This window comes from Pongo pygmaeus, chromosome 13, assembly GCF_028885625.2.
Source record: "Pongo pygmaeus isolate AG05252 chromosome 13, NHGRI_mPonPyg2-v2.0_pri, whole genome shotgun sequence".
Taxonomy (NCBI): Eukaryota; Metazoa; Chordata; class Mammalia; order Primates; family Hominidae; genus Pongo; species Pongo pygmaeus.
In genome coordinates this window covers 38,077,432-38,102,350 of record NC_072386.2, presented here as the reverse complement: position 1 = coordinate 38,102,350, position 24,919 = coordinate 38,077,432, and the positions used below count along the sequence as shown (strand labels likewise).

The following is a 24,919-nucleotide window of genomic DNA, read 5'->3' as shown; positions in this document are numbered from 1 at the left end:
CCTCTGTCATCAGGGATCCAGGTTCCTTCTGTTGTACCTGCTTTTATGGCTGCTGGAGTACAAGCTATCACATCCCAGCCTCAGGCAGTAAGCCACCATATATTAGAAGAGAAAGGCAGAGTGACAGGTCTGCCTGTTTGAAGGGAGCAAGCAGGAAAAATATTTTTTAGTTGGGCACATTGCCACATAATTTTACTAGTAGTGGGGAGGTGCTATTGGTTAAGCAAGGAGAAAATGCCACAACTCTGGAAAAAAAACTTTTTAAATAATTGGGACAGGGCACAGTGGCTCACACCTGTAACCCCAGCACTTTGGGAGGCAGATTGCTTGAGCCCAGGAGTTTGAGACCAACCTGGGCAACCTGGTGAGACCCTATCTCTACAAAAAATACAAAAATTAGCTGGGCATGGTGGCATACATCTGTAGTCCCAGCTATTTGGGAGATTGAGGTGGGAGGATCACTTGAGCCTGGGAGACGAAGGTTGCAGTGAGCCATGATCACACCACTGCACTCCAGCCTGGGTAACAGAGTGAGATGTTGTCTCAAATAATAATAATAATAATAGTAATAGTAATAATTGAAAAAAAACTTACTGTGTTCTTATTGTTAGATTCTGAAAAGAAATCATCTCTCCTGTCAGAGGAACAACAAGAAACAAGCACTTTAGTAGAAACCATCAGGCAGAGTATTCAGCACAATAATGTTCTTAAACCCATCAACCTACTTTCACAGCAAATGAAGCCAGGCATGAAAAGACAAAGGTAATAATCCAGTATTTTTTGCTTGCCACCACTCAGTCATTTCATGTTTTTAAAAAATTATCTTACTTTAAAAAATATCTCTAGTTGTCAAAGAAACACACATACTCATTGCAAAACATCTATTGTTTTAAGTGCTACACAAATATATGCATTCCTACTTGAACACAAACACATAATAAAAGTGTCTGGGGGCTTGGCACGGTGGCTCACACCTGTAATCCCAGCACTTTGGGTGGCCAAAGCAGGAGGATTGCTTGCTTGAGCTCAGGAGTTTGAGACTGGACTGAGCAACATAGCAAGACCCCATCTCTACAAAAAATAATTTGGCAGGGGTGGTATGTGCCTGTGACCTCAGCTACTTGAGAGGGTAAGACAGGAGGATTTCTTGAGCCCAGGAGGTCAAGGTTACAGTCAGCTGTGATCACACCGCTGCACTGCCACCTGGGTGACAAGAGCAAAACCCTGTCTCAAAAAAAAAAAAGAGTGGAAATAGATTACATTTTAAGAAGATCATTCATTGATCTAAAGTGTACTGTCTTTTGGAAACATTACTGCTGTTTGCTGGAAACCTATAATTATATTTATTAACATTGATAAACTTATGTACCACTTATCCAGGGCCTGTGATACCCACACATCTTTTCTTTTGTTGGACATAAGAGAATATGGGAATAGGAGTAGAAACAATTTAGGAAAGAGATAGACGCAGTGAACTACAAAGGATATGGAGTTATTGTGCTCCTGTCACTATTGTCTGCTAATATGCTCAGATTAGTATTCATCCCCTCCTCAGCATAAGTGAATTTTGCAGTAGAAGCTTCAGTAGAGTGTGCGTAATCGCGTATATCAAACATTACTAATGTTTCCATGGTGCCCTTCAAGTTTTTTAGGTCATGGCATCTTTGAAGATAATCTCAGAAGTGACAGGGCAAGAATTGATAATGAAAATGGATGGATCCATTTTTACTGTCAATAATTGAGGTAGAGATGACCTTCTTCACAGTCTGTAATATGAGTAGCTTGCTTCAAGCATCTGTAGTTTAAGGACAGGAATGTAATATTAGAAATGTCATATTATGGCTTCTGAGGCTTCTAAAGAAAGTGATATGAAGTGTCACTAGAATGAGCGTTACATCCTACTTTTTTTTTTCTCTGTACATGAGTGCATTTCTTAAGTTTTTCTGTCATCTTTAACAACTGAGTCATGAAGCTCACTTTTAGTGTTTCATTTGTGACATTTTAATGCTCACAAACCAAATAAAGGTGAACTGTCGTTTGCCAGTGTGGTAAAGAGACCACACCACCTTTTACATTGTTTGTGTCAAGGGTTTTAGACCCCTAACTTACTTAGAAATTAATCTTTTACTTTGTCAAGTGACAGAAGATGAGAGAAGACTCTGCTTTTGTAAATTTTAATTAGAAATTAGAGTTAAAACAGTTATGTATTGTTGAAATGTAATAAAGTTAAGCCATTTTTAATTGTTACTAGTGTGAAGCTTTATGCCCATTAACTATGTTTTAACTTTAATTTGGAATAGAAACCTACAGGAAGTTACAAAAATAGTACAGAATTCAATGTGGCCTTCACACAGCTTCCTCCAAATGTGACACCTCATATAACTAACTGTAATGTAATATTAAAACCAGGACATTGACATAGGTATATTACTGTTAACTAGATGACAGAACTTAATGTCTTCACCATTAAAAAAAAAATGCATCTGTGTTTTTATGGTATTTGCCCATTGACTTTTAAAACATATTTGTTTTATAGGAGTTTATACAGAGAAATCCTCTTCTTATCATTAGTGTCTCTAGGAAGAGAGAATATTGATATTGGTAAGTTGGTTAATAAAAGATTATGAAAGAAAGTTTTACATTTTATTTTCAAAAGTAATTTTTAAAAATGTAGCTGGTATGTATAAAAGATTTAAAAGATTTCTACTTCTAAATATGTAGTTCAAATACATATAATTTGACTCAATACCAATTTGAAATGAACGGCTATTGTCTTTCTTAACAAATTACAACTTCATTTTTGAAAATTTCTTTCAGAGGCGTTTGACAATGAATATGGAATTGCATACAATAGTCTGTCTTCAGAGATTCTTGAAAGGTTGCAGAAAATTGATGCTCCACCAAGTGCCAGTGTCGAGTGGTGCAGGAAGTGTTTTGGAGCACCTCTCATTTAAATAGAGATTCACTAGAATTTTGACACACAAGGCTTGGGGATTAGATTTCATCTGGAAACATTCAAGGTTTTTTTTCCAAATCGTAAGAACTGGTGAATACAGAATTGAAGTAACTCTTGGGGACAATATATAATGAATTATGATTCATATTGCATTATCTTGAAATATGAAATGCCATTTAAATGTCCCAGGGCTTATTAACATTGAAGATTTTCAACTCCTAAACTGCTTTTCTGCGTCTGTGGAAAACTACTTTGGGATTCTTCAGTATTTGTAGTAGTTTGATAGAAATAATGAGGAACCATATTCATTCTAGGCATTGTTTATATTTGAAGTTACTGAGTTTGAGGAATGGCAAATTAAATTTGCCCAACCTCCAAAACAAATGAAATATCTCAATTATAAAAGCAACATGGCCGGGCACGGTAGCTCAGGCCTGTAATCCCAGCACTTTGGGAGGCTGAGCAAGGTGGATGGATCACTTGAGGCCAGGAGTTCGAGACCAGCCTGGCCAACACGGTGAGACCCTGTCTCTACTAAAAATACAAAAATTAGCCAGGCGCACCACTGTAGTCCCAGCTACTCAGGCTGAGGCAAGAGAATCGCTTGAACTGAGGCAGAGGCTACAGTGAGCGGAGATCACGCCACTGCAACTCCAGCTTGGGTGACAGAGTGAGACCGTCTCAAAAAAAAAAAAGAGAGCAACATATTTGTGTAAGTTTGTATATGTGTAGGGCTGTGTAGGTATGTGTATATACAGCCATATTCTAAGTGTATATTTATTAAAATAGATTGCATGTTGCAATACAATTTTCTGAAAGGGGTCTCATTGACTATTAAATGACTACTACTAAACTTGTCTGTAGTCATTAATCTTAAAATTACCTGAAAATCTGATGACAGCTGCCTTCCCTAACTTTAATGTATTAGGTTGGCACAAAAGTAATTGTGGTTTTTGCCACTATTAATGGCAAAAACCGCAATTATTTTTGTACCAACGTAATACACCTTTCATATTATGTATTATCTTGTTTAATGGGTTTTATCTTGATTATCCAGTTACTTCCATCCTCTTCCCAATGTTAATTGCAATAGTTTTAAAATGGGAACAAATGAATCAATCATCAGATAGTTGAAATGAAATTAAATCAGCTGCCTAATAATTTATGAAATTCATTGGAACATGCTTAAAATGCTAAAGTGTATGTCATTGAACGTGAAATCTTTTTTCAGGCACATACATACATTGTTGGTATTGATCACTTTTTAAAACCTGTGGGATAAACTTGCACTGCACACAGAAGTTTTATTCTTGTATAATATTTAGATTTGTATGCTTGTGAGTAAAAATGTGCATTTGTAAATACTGTGTTTTTAGGTTGAATCAATTAAGTCTTAAAACTGTAAATTTATTAAGCTTGTTGCCAGTAGGTTTAAGAAAATCATGATCTCACATGCCTCACTTTGACATTTATCATGCCTTTTATTAAAAATATCCCTTAGGAACAGTAAGTTTGCCTTAACTCTCTGCATGGTTTAAAAAGCCATTGGTTTTGTGTGTGTTTACAGTAATTATGCAGATGACTAAATGAGTTGACACAGTAAAATTACTTCCATATGGTACAGTAACAACCTAACTCCCTTCTACCTGATGTAACCATTTACAAATTATAGTTATTGTACCAGTCTTTCAACATTTCAGGGTTAATCTGACCTATGCAGAATTCTAGTGTGAATTTATTGTGAAAATGCTAAATGAAACTTGTCAGAAATTATGTACAATTTTCATTACCTTCAAAATGGATCTTTTGCACTGTCTGAGAGTATATATTTTTGCAACTCAAGACTTGGTACTAGTTTTAATACTTAATGCTTACTGGCCCAACAGAAGTTTGGAATTACCTTGCATATAAAAATTGAGGTTGAATAAAATGAAAAATTCTTGTTTGTTGTTTTCTGTTACATTAAGCCTCCTGAAATCTGTAATCTTTAGAATTCCAATATTTCGTTTTTTCCATTTCTTCACTGGAGTCTTCGTAACTTGAACTAAATTTTCACTTACTGAAGCGCTTCCCATTAAAAAAAATCTGTAGATTTCTACCTTGAAAACTTTAATCTGCTGCTGCCATTTAGATATTGGGACTGATTTCTTGTTATAAATTTTTAAAGGCTTTTTCCAATACCCACCACAGAGAGGGTACCACTAAAAATTTACAAGACAAAAACATTATTATGAAAAGATTTAGAAGTACCTGGAATGACTTGTAGCACCATATGCAACTTTAATCCTGATAACTTCTAAAAGCAATCTTTCAAATTAGTCCAGATTACTTAGCAGTACCTTATATTGGTTTGGGGTTTGATACCGATTTTTTCTTCCAACAAATTGTATAGGTTGATCACAACCTGCATAGTTAATGACATGTCAGAATGACTTGCATGTGTGTCTGGAGAACTGGATATGGTGGCTCACGCCTGTAGTAATCCCAACACTTTGGGATGCCAAGGCAGGCGGATCACTTGAGCCCAGGAGTTCAAGAGTAGCCTGGGTACAAAAAGCACAAACACTAGCCGCAGTGCACACCTGTCCCAGGCGGTCAAGGCTGTAGTGAGCCATACCACTGCTCGCCATGCGGGGCGTAGGAGTGAAACCCTGTGTCAAAGAAAAAACAGACTGTCCTTATTTTGTGGCTGCACTCAATTTTCAGAAAGCAGGGCGGTTCTCATGTGCATCATAATCAAACAAGAAGTGGTTGGTTAATATAAAACTTTGGACCATACACTGGACTCACCTTGTGGCTTTTAAGTTCCTCTCTGTGCTTGTGCTAAGTTTCTCCTGCTTTTTTTCTTCGAGATGGAGTCTTGCTCTGTCACCCAGGCTGGAGTACAACAGTGTAATCTTGGCTCACTGAAACAACCTCCCTGGTTCAAGCGATTCTCCTGCCTCAGCCTCCCGAGTAGCTGGGACTACAGGCATGTGCTAATTTTTGTTATTTTTAGTAGAGATGGGGTTTCGCCATGTTGGCCAGGCTGGTCTTGAACTCCTGACCTCAGGTGATCCACCTGCCTTGGCCTCCCCACCTGGCCATCCCCTTTGCCTTTTAAGTTCTGCATACTATTATTAATTGCCAGCTAAGATTCTTTTCATGTTATGTAGCTTTTTAACACCATGTAGTAAGAGGAATACAGTTAAGAATCTTAGTAGGCATCGAGGGACTGGCACTACTGGCCTCACACCTGGGAGCTTTTTAGTAATGTAAAAATGTGGGTCCCCACTCCTCTATCACTATCTGTGCCTTAACCAGACCCCTCGGTGATTCACATGTATATTTAACATTTAGAACTCTGCTTTGTAAAGCTATTACAGTAGTGCCAACAAAGAGCTTGCATTACTCCAACCTTAAAGCCTAATGTGCCTTCTAAAGATCCTGATATTGTCACAGTAGGCTAGTTAGCATAGAAACTGTTAGAGGAAAGTACACACTTTGTGCATTTTTCCAAGAATGTTTTTAGTCATTTCCTTTTCAGTGTGTGAAACAGCCTAACATGTTCATCTTCACAAGGTCAATTTTCATGTATTAAATTGTGCATAGTGCTTTAAAGAGCTATATTCCTCAAAAATAAACTATATAAAAAAGATTAATAGTCCTCATCATTTCCCCTAAGTTCCATGCCATTCTGAAGAGGCAGATGTCTGATGCTTAGAATCCCTTCCTGTGCCACCCATCCCCCAAAAGGAACCCATGTACACTGACCTTGTCTTCCACTACCACACAATAGGTCTGATTTTATCCACCATTGGATTACTGTATATACATATCCCCATTTTCTATGACCTAACTTTCCCTCTCTTCATTTATGTAGTTTTCTATCAGCAAAGAAAAGTCAACAGAGATCCGAGTCTGGTCTTATTTATTTATTACTCAAAAAATCTTATTTCTGACTGGATTCAGACTTAGAAGTAGAAGCTCGCAGAGAGGAAAGTCTGCGTCTCTTCGCAATTTGTTCCTGGCGCTTCTCCTTAGCCTCCTAAACAAAACAAAACAGCATACAGTTAAGGCCTTTCTGGGGTAAAGACGCAAATCCAAAGCCAGGTCGAACTCCTCCCACCCCCTCAAATCATCTTAGACTAACCTTCATTCTCTTGGCCAAAAGTTTAGCATATTCTGCAGCCTCTTCCTTATTTTTCTTAGTACGCTGCTTCTTCAGAGCAATACGCCGCCGTTTGTGCTGCAGGACACGTGGAGTAACAAGACGCTGAATCTTGGGTGCTTTGGTCCTAGGTTTCTTACCTAAAAATTCAAAGGACTCAATCATTTCAATACTTGTTTTGTTAGAATCCACATCTACTTTAAAAACATCAGAAATAAACGTAAGCTTCATTAACAGCATCTATGAAAACCTATAATGAGGCCTTTAAAATCAAATCAGAACTATTCTAAAATGCTTTTTGCCCCTCCACAGAGATCTAGAAGATGAGTTAATTATAAAAATATAAGGGAAACCAAGTCCTGAAAAATAACCAGGCTTTTACTACCTTCCAGTTTTACTAAAATACAGTGGCATTATGTTTATAACTGTGCATAATTTGTCTGTGAAAACCACTTAACACATTATCTACATAATCATCCTGCCATACTTTTAAGTTTCATGTAAGCTTGCATCTCTATTTCCCTTGACGATTCCTGCCAATTCACAGGGGTAACGTAACTATTAACATCAGATTATGTGGCATGTTGTTAAAGTATCTCCATTAATCTGATCTGTACTCCAAAACTGCTCACGGATTATAGATCTGCATTGGAGCACAGGCCTTTTCAGATGTATTTGTTTCATGGACACTTTGTGTGAGTTAACTGCCTTAGGCTAAATGCTCAGATGTTCAGGTTCTGCTAAAATGTTAAGCCTCCTACTATAGACACAAGAACCATCTGAAAATACCCATCAACCAGACCACGCTTGTATTATACGGATTATTTTCAGGGCTATGATTATGGGCAACTGCCACCTATTTGTCAATTGCTTTTTTTTTTTTTTTTTTTTAGCAACATCAGCTTCATGAGGGTAGGAATTTGTCTATACTGAATTCTCAGCACCTCAAACAGTACCTGTGCTCAAATAATTGTAATTACTGACTTAACAGACGTGTACTATATATGCCATGTACATTAAGTCACACCAGTCCTGAAAACCAAAATCCAGAGAAATTCTTTCAAATTTTGTCAGGAAAACCCAACCTTTAGAGTGACATGCTGTTTATTTAACATAAATATCCCCAAATTTCACCACAGAAATATTGTTATTTGAGGTCCTCACTGATGAGTATGTTGTCTACTATATGGACACAAGTTCTTAAAAGGTAAAGCTCCAAAATCCCTAACACCTGCTCCCTAGTATTCTGATTAAGGTCTCTAACTTCTAATTCTCACAACTCTTAACTATTGTTATCCACATCCTACAGATGAAACAGAAGTTTAAAGCAACTTCTTTTGTATGCCAAAAAATAATTTCGGGCTGGGTGTGGTGGCTCACGCCCATAATCCCAGCACTTTGGGAGGCCAAGGTGGAGGATCACTTGAGCTCAAGGGTTCAAGACCAGCCTGGGCAACATAGTGTGACCTCATCTCTTAGAAAATATTAATAATAATTTAAAACATCTGATATAAAATTGCAAAGTGTGTGGTGATGAGATAATAGTCCCAGAATTCTCAATCATGTGACTCCTAAACCAGATAGCAATGACCTTAAAGTCAGGTTATTTTTGGATAATGTATACATCAAAGATTCACAGGCAGATTTTCAATGAAATTACTGCACTCTACAAGGCACTGTGAATAAGCAAGGATTAATACCAACTGGGTATGCTGGCCACCCTCAAATATTTTCTGTAAAAACTCCAAGTGAATAGTGCTAAGGCCTTCCAAAGGCACATATTTATCTTCTGATATGCACACAAAATGATAGACAAATTACCAAAATTAAGCAAGCCCTAATTGCATAATCCCTCCTACCTTCTTTATTTAATGGCTTTCTTACAACATACTGGCGGACATCATCTTCTTTAGAGAGATTGAAAAGTTTGCGGATTCTGCTAGCTCTTTTGGGGCCCAGGCGGCGAGGCACTGTAGTATCAGTCAGTCCAGGAATATCCTTCTCTCCTTAGAAGAGACAATTGAAGAGATTTTAATTCAACAACTTCCTTAAGAATCCTAAATCAGAATGTTTAATGTTGAATTGATAGTAAAGAAAAAAATCCATTGGTCTGTAAGTTTGGATACTGCAAATGAATAAGCATTTGGACAACTGGCTTTAAATCAATTTCAAAGAAAATTGAACACAAGTAACCCTCACCTTTTTTTACAATAACCAAGTTAAGAACGCTCAGATTTGCATCCACAATGCAACCACGAACTGATTTTCTCTTTCTTTCTCCAGTTCTCCTTGGTCTGTAACAGGAATGCCCCTTACTCAGTAGCAGGCGGACACGGCCATGGGTCAAAACACCCTGCTTCATGGGGAAACCTTGTTTGTCGTTCCCACCACTGATTCGGACCACATAACCCTGCAAGAGCATACAATGAATGACACATTTACTATTTCTATTCCAAAATCATACAGTACACGATTGTGACCTCTGTGAACCACACCTATATGAGAAAGTATAATTAATTATGAAAACCAATTTGAACTTAAGCACGTTTTCTCTGATCAGTAAGTTTTGTCTATACTCCCAACTTGTCAAGCTCAATTATCAAATGTCTTTCAAGTCGCATTTCTAACTGATGTTTTATTAGACAGCACTAAGAAGATAAAATAGCAAACAGCAACAAACAAATCAGATACAACCCCTCCTGACACTTTGGGGATTATGAGGACAGCTATGTGACATACTGCCAAATGCATGATGCAGGGCAAGAATTATGTTGACGTAAACTTTACGTATATTTTATGGCTTACTCTCCGTCCCCCTCTCCAAGGTAATACCTCTACTTTATGAAGTGGCATTCGAAAGCAACTTACCAAAGGTCAGAAGCCAGAACCCGGAGTCTGAACCCCATTCCAAATACCAGTTACCAATGGCATTTACCGTCTCTGACTTAAATACCTGCAACAATTTGATTGTCAACTTTTACCTTCCATTCTTCACCCAGAGCGTCAGCAGCAACTTCTGTGGCCATACGCTTCTCATAAAAAGTACGAAGTTTGCGTTCATCGTCCACTTCAATGAGTTTCTGGCAGCCAGTGGCTGGGAAGGAGATGTTCAGCTAAGGATTAAAAGAGGGGGGAAATAGTTTACGAAACTATCTACAAAAGTAATTGTAGAGCCATCTACAAAGTTAATTCCACTGCAAAAAGCCTTTCATGTTGCCTCCACACAAGCAGGAAATATAAGATGCCGACTGTACTCACTAAAAGCACGTGAAAGCATAGTAGCAGTCAAGAAGCGCCGCACTCAGGAGGACGTTTTCCCCTCAAGCCCCGCGGAATGACTCTGGGGGCGAGGGCACTCCGCAGCCGTTCACCCTCCCGAAGCAAGAAAGCCGGGGTCAAGAGCCGCACCACAGGCCTGCCGCAAACTGGGCAACACGCCGCATCCGTCCCGGCTGGGCGCGGGGACGCCACCATGGCGCTCCCGGCCCGCCGCGGCTCCAGCCGCAATCGCCTGCCATCCGTTCGGCCAAAAAGCTCCATGCCCCAGAAAGGCGAGCCTTCTCCTACTTGAGACCCTTCTCCACCTAAAACCAGGATCCTGGAGTGCTGAAACTGAGGCAATGCCGCGTTCTGGGACTCGATTCACGTTCCCCAAACCCAGTCTAACACTCGCCACCATCACCTACCTTCATCTTGAAGCAGCTGAACGCCTCCGAGGCGCCACGGAAAAGAGGGCCAACTTCCGCTTAGCGCAGGTCACATAGGCACTTTCAGTTATCGCGAGATGAGCAGAAGTACGGGATAGCGGAAGTGAGCATGGGTGGGCGGCACTTCCGGGTCGAGATTAATCAGGGCTTGGGAGGTGAAGTCGGTTGGGTGTGGGTGTGAGGTTGTGCCAGTAGTGGTAGTCTGGTAAGGCAAGCCCGCGTGTAATTCTGAGGGCTAACCCCTTCCCTGTCTAGTCTTTTCCACGCTGCCTGGGTTTTGGAGCTGGTCGCCAGCAGAGCCCCACTTCTGTCCCGGACACTTTGCATCTGACGGTGCCAAAATAGGAGGGCAAGGCCGGGCGCGATGGCTCACGCCTGTAATCCCAGCACTTTGGGAGGCCGAGGCGGGCGGATCATCTTAGGTCAGGAGTTCGAGACCAGCCCGGCCAAATGGCGAAACTCCGTCTCTCATAAAAATAGATAAATTAGCCAGGCGTGGTGGGAGGCGACTGTAGTCCCAGTTACTAGGGAGGCTGAGGCACGGACAATCGCTTGAGCCCGAGAGGCGGAGGTTGCAATGAGTCCAGATCGCACCACTGCACTGCAGCCCAGGCGACAGAGAGAGACTCCGCCTCAAAAAAAAAAGTTCGAGTTGGAGACCAAGTAAACAAGAATAATTTTTACTTTCTAAAATTATCACATACCATCTTCCCACTTTAGTGTCACAAAGGTTTGAGTTTAGGACTGTTTTACGTTCGAAGTTGAACGATTCTACTGAATCTTCTTTGATCATCTCACATTAATTCATGGAATCTTGGTGAAATGATGCTTTTTAAAATCTGAGTACTGTATGTCATTTTTTTGTTGAGGTGAAATTGACATAACTAGTCATTTTAAAGTGAACAGTTCAGTGGCATTTAGTACATTCACAATGCTGTACAACCACCATCTCTATCGATATAGTTCCAAAACATTTTCATCATCCTAAAAGAAAACCCTGTACCCTGTTAAGCAGTTGCTGCCCCTTCCCCATTTCGACCAGGCCCTGGCAACCACCAATCTGTGTTCTGTCTCAGTGGACGTACCTATTTCATAAAAATGGAATCATACAATATTGATCTTTTGTGTCTGTCTTCTAGTCTTTTGAGTTGTAGCATGTATTAGTACTTCACTGCTTTTATGGCTTAATATTCTAGTGTAGATATAGACCGCAGTTTGTTTATCCATTCATCCATTAATAGACATTTGGGTTGTTTCTGCCTTTTAACTATTGTAAATAGTTCTTCTATGTTTGAGTACTTGTTTTAAATTATTTTAGGTATATACCTAAGAGTGAAATTGCTGGGTCATATAATAGTTCTATTCTCAACTCAGGGAGAAACTGAAACTGTATTCCAAAGCAGCTGAACCATTTTAGATTCCCACCAGCAATGTATAAGGACCGCACTTTATCAAAATCATGGCCAACACTTGTTATTTTTTTAATTTTTTAAAAATTTATTGTAGGGACAGGGTCTCGCTTTGTTGCTCAAAGCGAGATCCTGTTGGTCTGGAACTCTTGGCCTCCAGCATTCTCCTGTCTCAGCCTCTGGAGTAGCTGAGACTCATCGTGGTTTTGATTTGCATTTCCCTAATGACTAATGATGTTGAGCATGTTTTAATGTGTTTGTTGGCCATTTGTGTATCTTCTTTAGAGAAATGTCTGTACAAGCTCTTAGCTCCCCCTGTTTTTTTCACCCTAATTATTTTTATCGAAGTAGTGGGAGTAAATTAATGTGAGGCAAAGAGAAAGTCTAGAACTATGGGCTAGGTTTTTTTGTTTGTTTGTTTTTCCTTTTAAAAATATTTTAGGGTGGCCAAACGCAGTGGCTCACACCGGTAATCCAAACGCTTTAGGACGCTGAGATGGGCGGATCTCCTGAGGCCAGGAGTTTGAGATCAGCCCGGGCAAACATGGTGACACCCTGTCTCATTTAAGAAAAAATTTTAATGCATTTTTAATTGTGGTTAAAAAATATATAACACAAAATGTGTCATCTTAACCATTTTGAAGTGTACACTTCATTAATGTTACATATATTAACATTGTTGTAAAATAGATCTCCAGAACTTTTTCATCTTGCAAAATGTGAACTTCATACTCATTAAACAACTCCTTTCCCCCTACCCACAGCTTTTGGTAACCATTCTACTTTCTCTCTCTATAATTTTGACTAAGTATTTCATATAAACGGAATCAAACAGTAGTTGTCTTTTTGTGACTGGTTTACGTCATTTAACATAATGTTCTCAAGGTTCATCCATGTTATAGCATGTGACAGGATTTCCTTCTCTTTTAAGGCTGAATAATATTCTGTTGCATGTATATACTACATTTTGTTTAACCATTCATGTGTTATTGGACATTTTGGTTGTTTCCACCTCTTGGCTATTGTAAATAATGCTGATATGAACATGGGTGTGCAAATATATCTTAGAGACAGACCCTGTTTTCAATTCTTTTGGCTACCTATCCAGAAGTGGGACTGCTGGATCATATGATAGTTCTATTTTGAATTTTTTGAGGAACCTCTATACTGTTTTACATATGACTGTACCAATTTACAATCCCACCAACAGTTCACAAGGGTTCTTTGCCTTTTTTTTTTTTTTGAGATGGAGTCTTGCTCTGTCGCCCAGGCTGGAGTGCAATGGCATGATCTCGGCTCGCTGCAACCTCTGCCTCCCAGGTTCAAGCGATTCTCCCGCCTCAGCCTCCTGAGTAGTTGGGATTACAGGTGCGTGCCACCATGCCTGGCTAATTTTTGTGTTTTTAGTAGAGATGGGGTTTCACCATGTTGGCCAGGATAGTCTCAAACTCCTGACCTCAAATGATCCTTCTGCCTTGGCCTCCCAAAGTGCTGGGATTACAGGTGTGAGCCACTGCACCTGGCCCACACTCTTAATATAAGAGAATATTTAATTACATCAGTTTCCCATCAACCTACCAGAGTCATTTAATAATTATATTGGCCATTTCCACTGATTGGCAGGAGTCTGTCCCATGGTTTCCACTGCATAATTTTTCTTGCCAGACTTAGTTCATTTTTAGCCTGCAGAATCACCTCTTCTATTTGACCACCTTGAAGTTGGTCTTCTGATTTTTTATTTTTATTTAATTAATTAATTAATTAATTTTTGAGACAGAGTCTCACTCTGTTGCCCAGGCTGAAGTGCAGTAGCATGATCTTGGCTCACTGCAACCTCCACCTCCTGGGTTCAAGCGATTCTCCTGCCTCAGCCTCTCAAGTAGCTGGAACTACAAGCATGCACCATCATGCCCGGCTAATTTTTGTATTTTTAGTAGAGACGTGGTTTTGGCATGTTGGCCAGGCTGGTCTCAAACTCCTGACCTCAGGTGATCTGCCTGCCTTGGCCTCCCAATGTGCTGGGATTACGGGAGTGAGCCACTGCGCCTGGCTGGTCTTCTAATTTTTTAACATCTGGTTCCGCTTTAACCATAGCCAGTGTCTCATTTGTAATCTGTTCTGTATACTTTCTATATGCTGCATTTTTAGGGATTTGCTCAAGAACATAAAAAAATCTTTGTATACAATATTCTTAGCCTCTCTTGTGGACTCTCGCATACAGCCAATCCCACAAGGCCAATGGTCTTCTTCAGCACACCCGTCATGACTCTGGCTAATTAAGAAAAAAAAAAAAAGATTTGTGTGTGTGTGTGCATGCGTGTGTGTGTGTAGAGATAAGGGCTCCATATGTTGCCCAGGCTGGTCTTGAATTCCTGGCCTCGAGTGATCCTCCTGCCTCAGCCTCCCAAAGCATTTGTCCATTTTAAAATCAGGTTGTTTGTCTCATTGTTATTTAATTGTAAGAGTTTTTTAATATATATTCAGGAGACTAAACTCTTATTAGATATGTGATGTGCAAATATTTTCTCACATTCTGTAGCCTTTTCACTTTCTTAATAATGTTAAAGTTTTTAATTTTGAAGCCCAATTTATATAATTTAAAAATTGTTGTAGATCATGCTTTTGGTTTCATTTAAAAATACGTTGCCAAATCCAGTGTCATAAAGTTTACCCCTATGTTTTAAAATATAATCTTAAAGAATCACCCTATGTTATGCTCTTAGTTTTTATATTTAGGTTATTGATCCATTTTGAGTTTATTTTTAAATAATGGTGTGAGGTTGGGACTCCAGCTTAATTATTTTGCAGGTAGATGTCCAGTTGTTCCAGCACTATTTGTTGAAGAGACTATTCTTCCCTCATCGAATAGTCTTGACACTCTTGTTGAAAATTAATTGCCATAGATTTATAGGTTTATTTCTGGACTCTCACTTCTATTTCCACGGTCCATGTGCCTATCCTTATGCCAGTGCTATAGCTTTGTAGCAAGCATCAAAATAAGGAAGTAAGAGTACTCCAACTTTGTTTTTTTTTCAAGATGGGTTTAGTTCTTAAGGATCCTTTTCAATTGCACATGAATTTTAGGATCAGCTTGTTCATTTATGCAAAACATGCCATTGGAATTTTGATGAGGATTGCATTTAATCTGTAGCTCAATTTATGGAGTACTACCATCTTTTTAATATTAAGTCGTCCAACTCATCAACACAAGATGTCTTCTCATTTAGTTATATGCTGCATAACAAAGTTTTGGTCAATTACAGACCACACATACAACATTGGTCCCATATGATAGGAAACTGGAAAATTCCCATCACATAGTGACACCTTGATGTTCCTGACCCCATCTAGGCCTAGATAAATGTTTGTGTGTCTTAGTTTTTGACAAAAATGTTTTTAAAATTTTTTTTAAATAATAAATTCTATAGGATTAAGATACAAAGAAAAAATATTTTTGTATAGCTGTACAAATGTATATGTCTTAAGCTAATTGTTATTACAAAAGAGTCAAAAAGTTTTTTAAAATTAAAGGTTAATAAAGTTAAAAAGTTAGAATAAGCTAAGGTTAATTTGTTATTGAAACAAAACATTTTTTATAAATTTAGTGGAGTTTAGGGATACACCGTTTATAAAGTGTACAGTAGTATAGAGTAATGTTCTAGGCCTTCACATTCGTTCACCACTCACTGGCTCACCACTCACTCACTTATAGCAACTTATGGTGCTACAAATGGTAAATGCCTTATACAGTTGTACTATTTTAAGTCTTTTATACCATTTTTTAAAACTGTACATTTTCTATGTCTAGATACACAAATACCATTGTGTTACAATTGCCTGCAGTATTCAGCATGGTGACATACTGTACAGTTTTGTAGCCTAGGAGCAAGAGGTTATGCCATAGACCCCAGGTGTGTAGTAGGCTATATGCTATTCAGGTTTGTATGAGTACACTCTATGATATCCACACAATGTTGAAATCATGTAACAATGCATTTCTCAGAATATGGATTCCTGTCATTAAGCGATGCATGACTGTATTTAGGTCTTTGCTTTCTTTCAGCAATGTTTTGGTTTTCAGTGTGCAAGTCTTTCACCTCGTTGATTAATATTATTCCTAGGTATTTTATTCTTTTGTATTCTATTGTAAGTGAAACTGTTTTAATTTCCTTTTCAGATTGTTTGTTGCTGGTATATAGAAATAACTGATTTTAGCATGTTGATTGTAACTCTAAAACTTTGCTAAATTTACTAGCTCTAATAATTTTCTTATGGGTTCTTTGGGATTTCCTACATATAGGATCATGTCATCTGAAAATAAAGATAATTTTACTTGTTTCTTTCCATTTAGTATGCCCTTTATCTTTATTTATTTGTCTTGCCTAGTGGTTCTGGCTAGAACTTCCATTACAACATCGATATTGAAGACATGTAGCAGAGAATGCTTATTCTTAGGAGATGCATGCTGAAGTATTTATGGGAGAAATATCATGGTATTTGTGATTTCTTTTCTTTTCTTTTCTTTTCTTTGAGACGGAGTCTTGCTCTGTCGTGCAGGCTGGAGTGCAGTGGTGTGATCTCAGTTCACTGCAACCTCTGCCTCCCAGGTTGAAGCGATTCTCCTGCCTCAGCCTCCCAAGTAGCTAGGATTACAGGTGTGCACCACCACTTCTGGCTAATTTTTTTGTGTTTTTAGTAGAGACGGGGTTTCAACATGTTGGCCAGGCTGGTCTTGAACTCCTGACCTCAGGTGATCTGCCCACCTCGGCCTCCCAAAGTGCTGGGATTACAGGAGTAAGTTGCCGAGCCCAGCCATGATTTATCTTTTTTTAACTTTTTTTTTTTTTTTTTGAGACAGAGTTTCACTCTTGTTGCCCAGACTGGAGTGCAATGGCACGATCTTGGCTCACCACAATCTCTGCCTCCTGGGTTCAAGCGATTCTCCTGCCTCAGCCTTCCCAGTAGCCAGGATTACAGGCATGCACCACCAAGCCCAGCTGTATTTTTAGTAGAGACGGGGTTTCTCCATGTTGGTCAGGCTGGTCTTGAACTCCTGATGACCTCAGGTGATCCTCCCACCTCAGCCTCCCCAAATGCTGAGATTACAGGTGTGAGCCACTGCGGCTGGCCTGTCATTTATTTTCAAATGGTTCCAGAGAAAAAGTATATATGGAAAGAGAATGTGAAAGCAAATAGTGGGCTGGGCACGGTGGCTCACACCTATAATCCCAGCACTTTGGGAAGGTGAGGCAGGCAGATCACCTGAGGTCAAGAGTTTGAGACCAGCCTGACCAACATGGAGAAACCCCATCTCTACTAAAAATACAAAATTAGCCGGGTGTGGTGGCACATGCCTGTAATCCCAGATACTCGAGAGGCTGAGGCAGGAGAATCACTTGAACCCGGGAGGGAGAGGTTGCAGTGAGCCGAGATCACGCCATTGCACTCCAGCCTGGGAGACAAGAGTGAAACTTCTTCTCCAAAAAAAAAAAAAAGCAAATAGAAAAAACGTTAATGAATTGTGAATTTTGTGAAGGGTATAAGCTGTTCATTGTATTATTCTTTCAACTTTTCTTTGGATCTGAAATTTTTGAAAGTAAAAAACTAAGAAATAAAGATTTAAGAGGTGGACTGGATAGAACTTTTTAACTAATAGGAAGTAGGAATGGAGGGAGAATGCAAAATTCAGAATGACAACTGGATTTCTAGCTTGTCATGGGGTTGCTGTCAGTGACGTAAGGAAGAGAGGCATGCAGACAGCGATGAGAGTGCTGCTTTGGACACACTGAATGTGAAGTGTCAATGTGATAAGAGGAGATGTCCAGTAGACTCTTGGGTATATAGATTTGATTTGTTTTGTTTTGTTTTTGAAATGGAGTCTCGCTCTGTTGCCCAGGCTAGAGTGCAGTGGCGCGATCTCGGCTCACTGCAACCTCCGCCTCCCAGGTTCAAGCTATTCTCATGTCTCAGCCTCCCGAGTAGCTGGGATTACAGGCACCCACCACCGCGCCTGGCTAATTTTTGTATTTTTAGTAGAGACGGGTTTTCGCCAAGTTGGTCAGGTTGGTTTCGAACTCCCGACCTCAGGTGATCCGCCCACCTCGGCCTCCCAAAGTGCCGGGATTACAGGCGTGAGCCACTGCGCCAGGCCGGGTATATAGATTTGAAAGCTCGGTGTTGACACAGTGAGAAAGGTGAGCTCTGAGTAAGGGCCTGTATTAGTTTGCAAGGGTTGCCATAACAACATACCACAAACTGGGTGGGTTAACCAACAGAAATTTATTTATTTATTTATTTTTGAGATGGAGTCTCACTCTGTCACCCAGGCTGGAATGCATTGGTGCAATCTCCGCTCACTGCAACCTCCGCCTCTTGGGTTCAAGCAATTCTCCTGCTTCAGCCTCCCAAGTAGCTGGGACTACAGGCATGTGCCACCATGCCCATCTAATTTTTGTATTTTTTAGTAGAGACGGGGTTTCACCTTCACCATGTTGGCCAGGCTGCTCTTGAACTCCTGACCTCAAGTGATCTGCCCCCTCGGCCTCCCAAAGTGCTGGGATTACAGACGTGAGCCCCCTCGCCCGGCCAGAAATTAATTTTCTTAAAATTCTGGAGGCCAGAAGTCTGAGGTCAAGATGTCAGCAGGATTGCTTTCTTCTGAGGTTCTCTCCTTGGTTTATAGGCTGCCATCTGCTCTCTGTGTCTGTCCTAATCTCTTCTTATAAGGACACCAGTCATTGGATTATTGCCCACCCTGATGACCTCATTTTAACTTAATTACTTCTTTTAAAACCCTGTCTCCAAATACAGTCACATTCTGAGGTACTGAGGGTTAGGACTTCATCATATGCATTTTTAGGAGGACACAGTTCAGCCCATAACAGGGCCTGAAGGCGGAGTCTTTCAGCCACGAAGATACTGACTAAACAGAATTACCTCTCTGTATTCAATAGCATTAAATTAGTGATCCCAGGCCGGGCACCATGGCTCATGCCTGTAATCCCAGCACTTTGGGATGCTGAGGTGGGAGGATTGCTTGAGGCCAGTAGTTCAAGACCAACCTAGGCAACAAAGTGAGACCTCATCTCTGCAAAAAATTTTTAAAACAAATTAGCCGGGCGTGGTCGTGCTCACTTATCATCTCAGCTGCTTGGGTCCCAGCTTCTCGAAAGGCTGAGGTGGGAGGATCGTGTGAGCCCAGGAGGTTGAGACTGCAGTGAGCCATGATCACACCACTACACTCCAGCCTGGGCCACACAACGAGAGCCTGTCTCACAAAATAAAAATAGAGTAATCCTAAGAGCGATCAGTATAGGTAAATTTACCCCTAACTCATTATATGAGTTTTTCAAGTGTTTCGGGGAACAGGAATATTTTCCAAAGGGAGGTAGAAATACGGAAACTAAGAGTAGTATGGGAGGAAGTAAGTTCATGCATTTTAGTAAGCTGTCTCCTTTCTGGCCCAAATCAAGGAAACAGGAAGAAAAAAAAGGTCATTTTAGACACAAAAAACTAAATTTCAAGGACAATTCCTACTTGTAAGGAAGAAACTAATTTTGAAACATGCCAAGCTGTGTTTGGGAAAGGAAGTTAAAGACCTGAATCTAGGAAAATTCCTTGGCATTATGTCTGCAACTATATCCAGTAGCAAGAATTACAATAGCTTTCTCACCCCTTGGGTCAGGGACGAAGGAATGTTTTTGCAAAGTTGCAGAAAATAAAATCTGGCATATATTTATTAAAGACTTGGTAGATAGGAAGAAGAGGGGAGGTCAGAAAAAGTGCAAGAGTAAGCCTATTTTTTTTTTTGTCAGATCAAGTCTCTGTATCAAGGCACTATATATATTCTTTTGGTCTCATGTATTTGTATTTCTTCATAGTTATGTGATGTTGGGCAACTTATTCCTGTCTTAGTTTCCCCATCTGTAAGATGAAGATAACACCTTATTCATAGACTTCTTGTCAGGAATTAACTAATACGTTATAAAAGTTAAACAGTTCTTGGTACATAGTAGACTCTCAATAAATGTTAACTATCCTCATCATCACAACCACCACCATCCTCATCATCATCATTATGCCAGCACCTCTGACTTTGCTCATGTGGTTTTTGCTGTGAGCAGTGCCTTCCTTAACATCCTTAAACAAATATATGCTGAGCACTGCTTTATGTCAGCACCAGGCTAGCAGCAGGAGATAGAGATGAGGAGTGATGGCCCTTGCTTCCAAGGAATTTTTTATCTAATGGAAAAAGAAACTTATAAACAGATAAAGAGATATAACAGAGGTATTTAAAAGGCACTGTAGTACAGCAAAAGGCAGAAATAATCTAAATGTCTGGATCATCCTCCATCAGCCTAAAAATATGCTGGACTATTTTCTTTTTTTTTGATGGAGTCTCAGTATGTCGCCCAGGCTGGACTGCAGTGGCATGATCTTGGCTCACTGCAACCTCCGCCTCCCAAGTAGCTGGGATTACAGGCACCCGCCACCACACCCTGCTGATTTTTGTATTTTTAGTAGAGATGGAGTTTCACCACGCTGGCCAGGATGGTTTCAAACTCCTGACCTCAAGTGACCTGCCTGCCTCAGCCTCGCAAAGATTGGAATTACAGGCGTGAGCCACCGCGTCCAGCCTGCATTTGTAATTTTGATAAATACTGCTACATTGCTCTCCATAGGATTGTTCCAATGTACACCCCTACTAACAATGTATGAGAGTGCCTGATACCCTAAAGTCTTACTAAGTGCTGCCAAACTTTGGAATTTTGTCAGTCAGAGGAAGTACATGTTATTTCAATGTAGTTTTAGTTTATAGTTTTGTTATTGTGAATTAAGCATCTTGTCATGTATTTTTCTGTTCCTGTTTTTTACTCATTTTTTTTTCTATTGGATTGTTAGCACTCTGTATGTAAGACAAATTAGCCCTGCATAAAAATTCCACATTTTCCCCAATATGTCCCTTCCTTCCTTCATAATTGTATTAAAATATAATTCACGGCCAGGCACGGTGGCTCACGCCTGTAATCCCAGCACTTTGGGAGGCCGAGGTGGGGGGATCACTTGAGGTCAGGAGTTTGAAACCAGCCTGGCCAATATGGCGAAACCAGGGAGTCGGATGTTACAGTTAGCCGAGATCACGCCACTGCACTCCAGTCTGGCGGCAGAGCGAGACTCCGTCTCAAAAACAAAACAAAAAACCTAAGTGAAAAAAGACAATCAATAGATGCCAGTATGAGCCATCACGTTACCTGACTTCAAACTATACTACAGGGCTACAGTAACCAAAAGAACCTGGTACTATTGGTACAAAAACAGACACATAAACCAATGGAACAGAAGAGAGAGCACAAAATTAAGGCTGCACACCTACAACCAACTGATCTTTGACAAACCTGACAAAAACAATCAGTGGGGAAAGGACACCGTGTTCAATAAATGGTGCTGAGATAACTGGCTAGCCATATGCCGATCACTGAAACTGGACCCCTTCCTTACACCATATATAAAAATCAACTCAAGATGGATTAAAGACTTAAATGTAAAACCCAAAACTATAAAAATCCTGGAAGACAACCTAGGCCATACCATTCTGGACATAGGAATGGGCAAAGATTTCATGACAAAGATGCCAAAAGGAATCACAACAAAAGCAAATATTGACAAATGGGATTTAATTAAACTAAAGAGCTTTTGCACAGTATAAGAAACTATCAGCAGAGTAAACAACCTACAGAATGGGAGAAAATTTTTGCAAGCAATGCATCTGACAAAGGTCTAATATCCAGCATCTATAAAGAACTTAATTTTACAAGAAAAAAAACCTCATTCAAAAGTGGGCAAAGGACATTAACACTTCTCAAAAGAAGACATACACACGGCCAACAAGCATATGAGAAAAAAGCTTAATATCACTGATGATTAGAGAAATCCAAATCCAAATCACAATGAGATACCATCTCACACCAGTCAGAATGGCTATTATTAAAAAGTAAAAAAACAATAAAAGTTGCTGGCAAGGTTGCACAGGAAAAGGAATGCTTATACGCTGTTGGTGGGGGTGTAAATTAGTTCAACCATTGTAGAAAACAGTGTGGCGATTCCTCAAAGACTTAAAAACAGAACTACCATTCGACCCAGCAATCCCATTATTGGGTATGTACCCAAAGGAATATAAATCATCTATCATAAAGACACATGCACACGTATGTTCATTGCAGCACTATTCACAATAGCAAAGACATTGAATCAACCTAAAGGCTCATCAATGGTAGACTGGATAAAGAAAATGTAGTACATGTACACCATGGAATACTATTCAGCCATAAAAAAGAATGAGACCATGTCCTTTGCAGGAATATGAATGGAGCTGGAATATGAATATCCTTATCAAACAAACACAGAAACAGAAAACCAAATACCGCATGTTCTCATAAGAGGGAGCTGAACAATGAGAACACATGGACACATAAGAGGGGAACAACACACACTGGGGCCAGTTGGAAGGTGGAGGTTGGGAGGAGGGAGAAGAAGATCAGGAAAAGTAACTAATGGGTATGAGTCTTAATACCTGGGTGATGAAATAATCTGTACAACAAACTCCCATAACACAAGTTTACCTATGTAACAAATATGCATATGTATTCTTGAACCTAAAATAAAAGTTAAAAAAAAGAAAACAAAAATTAACAAACACTTGAAAATTAAACCACATACTTCTACATGCTCTATGCATCAAAAAGGAAGTTTCAAAGGACATTTAAAAATCAGTTGAACTGAATGAAAATAAAAATAAACAAAATCAAAATTTGTAGGACGCAGCTAAAGCAGCACTGAAAGGGAAACTTATAACACTGAATACATATATTAGAGAAGAGGAAAAAAACCTCAAATCAATAAGCAACCTCCCAACTCAAGAACCTAGAAAAAGAAGAGTAAAATAAACCAAAACCAAGAAGATGGAAGGAGATAATAAGGTTAAAAGCAGAACAGAATGAAATGGAAAATATCATAGAAAAAATCAATAAAATAAAGAGCTGATTCTCTGAAAAGATCAATAAACTTCACAAACATCTAGCAAGACTGAAAAAAAAGATGCAAATTGTCAATATCAAAAATGAAACAAAATACCATTACAGGTCCTGCAGACATCAAAGGGATTGTAAAGGAACACTACAAGCTCTACACACGTAAATGATGTGTGTAGATGGGTATATAGCCATGGAAATGGATGAATTCCTTGAAAACTGCAAATGACCACAACCTCACCCAATATAAAACAGGTAATTTGAACAGCCTTATAACTATTAAGGAAATGTAATTCATAAGTTAAAAGCTGTCCGAAATCCTCAGGCCCAGATGGTTTTCCTGGATAATTCTACCAAATATTTGAAGAGGAATTAAGAGCAATTCCATGCACTCTCTTTCAGAAAATAGAAGAGGAAGGAACACTCAAGGAACACATAAAACTAATTTTATGAAGCTAGTATTATCTTGATGTCAAAGCCAGAAAAAAACAGTACGAAAAAGAAAACTATAGGCTAATATGCTTCATAAATATAGACACAGAAATCTTTAACAAAACATTAGAATATATAATTCAGCAATTTATATAAAGAATTGTATACCATGACCACGTGGGTTTTATTCCAGGGATGCAAGTCTTTTTTAATATTAAAATCTCAATCAATGTAATCTGCCACATGAACATAGTAAAGAATAAAAATCGTATCATCATATCACTAAATGTACAAAAGGCATTTCACAAAATTCAATATCCACTCATGATAAAAACTTTCAGGAAATAGGGAAAGAAAAAAATCCTCAACCCGATGAGGAGTATCTACAAAAAAACCCACAGTTGATATCATACATAATGATAAAAGTCTGAATGCTTTCCACCTAATCTCAGGAACAAGGTGAAGGTGTCTTTTGTCACCACTCATGATTATCTACTAAGGAAATTCCAAGGAATCTACAAATTCTTATAAGTAATAAGTGAGTTCAGGAAGATCACAAAATACAAGCTAAAATACAAAAATCAATCATATTTGTATGCACTAGCTATGAACATGTGAGCACTAATTAAAAATGCAATACAATCAGTCAAGGAAATGAAATCTAATAAAACATGTACGTTATTTAAATGATGAAAAGTACACAATGTTAATGAAAGACATCAAAAGATCTAAATTAATGAAGAGACAAACTACTCATGGAGTGGAAGTTTCAACACAGTAAAGATATCAATTCTTTTCAAATTGATATATATGTTTAATGCAATTCCCATCAAAATCTCAGGAAAATTCTTTATAGATGTAGACAAGATTATTCTAAGATGTATATGGAAAGGCAAAGGAAGTAAAATAGCTAAAAACAATGTTCAAAAAGAAAGTGCAAGGAAACAGTCAACCTGATTTTAAGACTTATTATAGCTGCAGTAATCAAGACTATATGTTACTGGTAGTGGGACAAATACATAGATACATGAATAAAATAGAGAACCCAGAAGTAGATCCTCACAAATATGTCCACCTGATTTTTGACATACTTGAAAAAACAGTTCAATGGAGGAAAGACAATCTTTCAACAAATGATGCTGAAGCAATGGGACAGCCATAGGCAAAAAAATGAACCTTGACCTAAGTCTCACACATTATACAAAGATTAAACCAAAATGGATTACACACTTCGCTGT

At 39.1% G+C, this 24,919-nt stretch overlaps 2 protein-coding genes and 1 pseudogene across 5 annotated transcripts in view; 1 reads left to right on the top strand and 2 right to left on the bottom strand.

Annotated features, from left to right (window-relative positions):
* The window catches only part of DENND4C (DENN domain containing 4C), a 140,646-nt gene extending 135,748 nt beyond the window's left edge, over positions 1-4,898 (top strand). For all 4 annotated transcript variants that reach the window (XM_054502081.2, XM_054502083.2, XM_054502082.1 and 1 more), the window contains 3 exons: positions 612-762; positions 2,537-2,601; positions 2,818-4,898. In XM_054502081.2, coding sequence (XP_054358056.1) covers positions 612-762; positions 2,537-2,601; positions 2,818-2,954 — 353 coding nt within the window. In that variant the 3' untranslated portion in view covers positions 2,955-4,898. The remainder of the gene's footprint in view (positions 1-611; positions 763-2,536; positions 2,602-2,817) is intronic.
* A 1,957-nt stretch (positions 4,899-6,855) lies between these two features.
* Positions 6,856-14,494, bottom strand: RPS6 (ribosomal protein S6). Its single transcript, XM_054502087.2, has 6 exons — positions 10,793-14,494; positions 10,088-10,219; positions 9,306-9,516; positions 8,966-9,112; positions 7,089-7,246; positions 6,856-6,983 (listed from the first exon to the last, which is right to left on the bottom strand). The coding sequence occupies exons 1-6, from the start codon at positions 10,796-10,798 to the stop codon at positions 6,888-6,890; spliced, it is 750 nt and encodes a 249-aa protein (XP_054358062.1). The 5' UTR covers positions 10,799-14,494; the 3' UTR covers positions 6,856-6,887.
* Positions 13,817-14,486, bottom strand: LOC129044275 (NADH dehydrogenase [ubiquinone] 1 alpha subcomplex subunit 5-like; annotated as a pseudogene).
* Positions 14,495-24,919: the final 10,425 nt, after the last annotated feature.

Excerpts from the sequence above, each read along its gene's own strand:
- RPS6 (XM_054502087.2), bottom strand. Across the intron at positions 9,113-9,305 it reads CTTGGTTATTGTAAAAAAAG|GAGAGAAGGATATTCCTGGA; the intron begins GTGAGGGTTACT and ends GTCTCTTCTAAG. Across the intron at positions 7,247-8,965 it reads AAAGCCATTAAATAAAGAAG|GTAAGAAACCTAGGACCAAA; the intron begins GTAGGAGGGATT and ends TTGAATTTTTAG.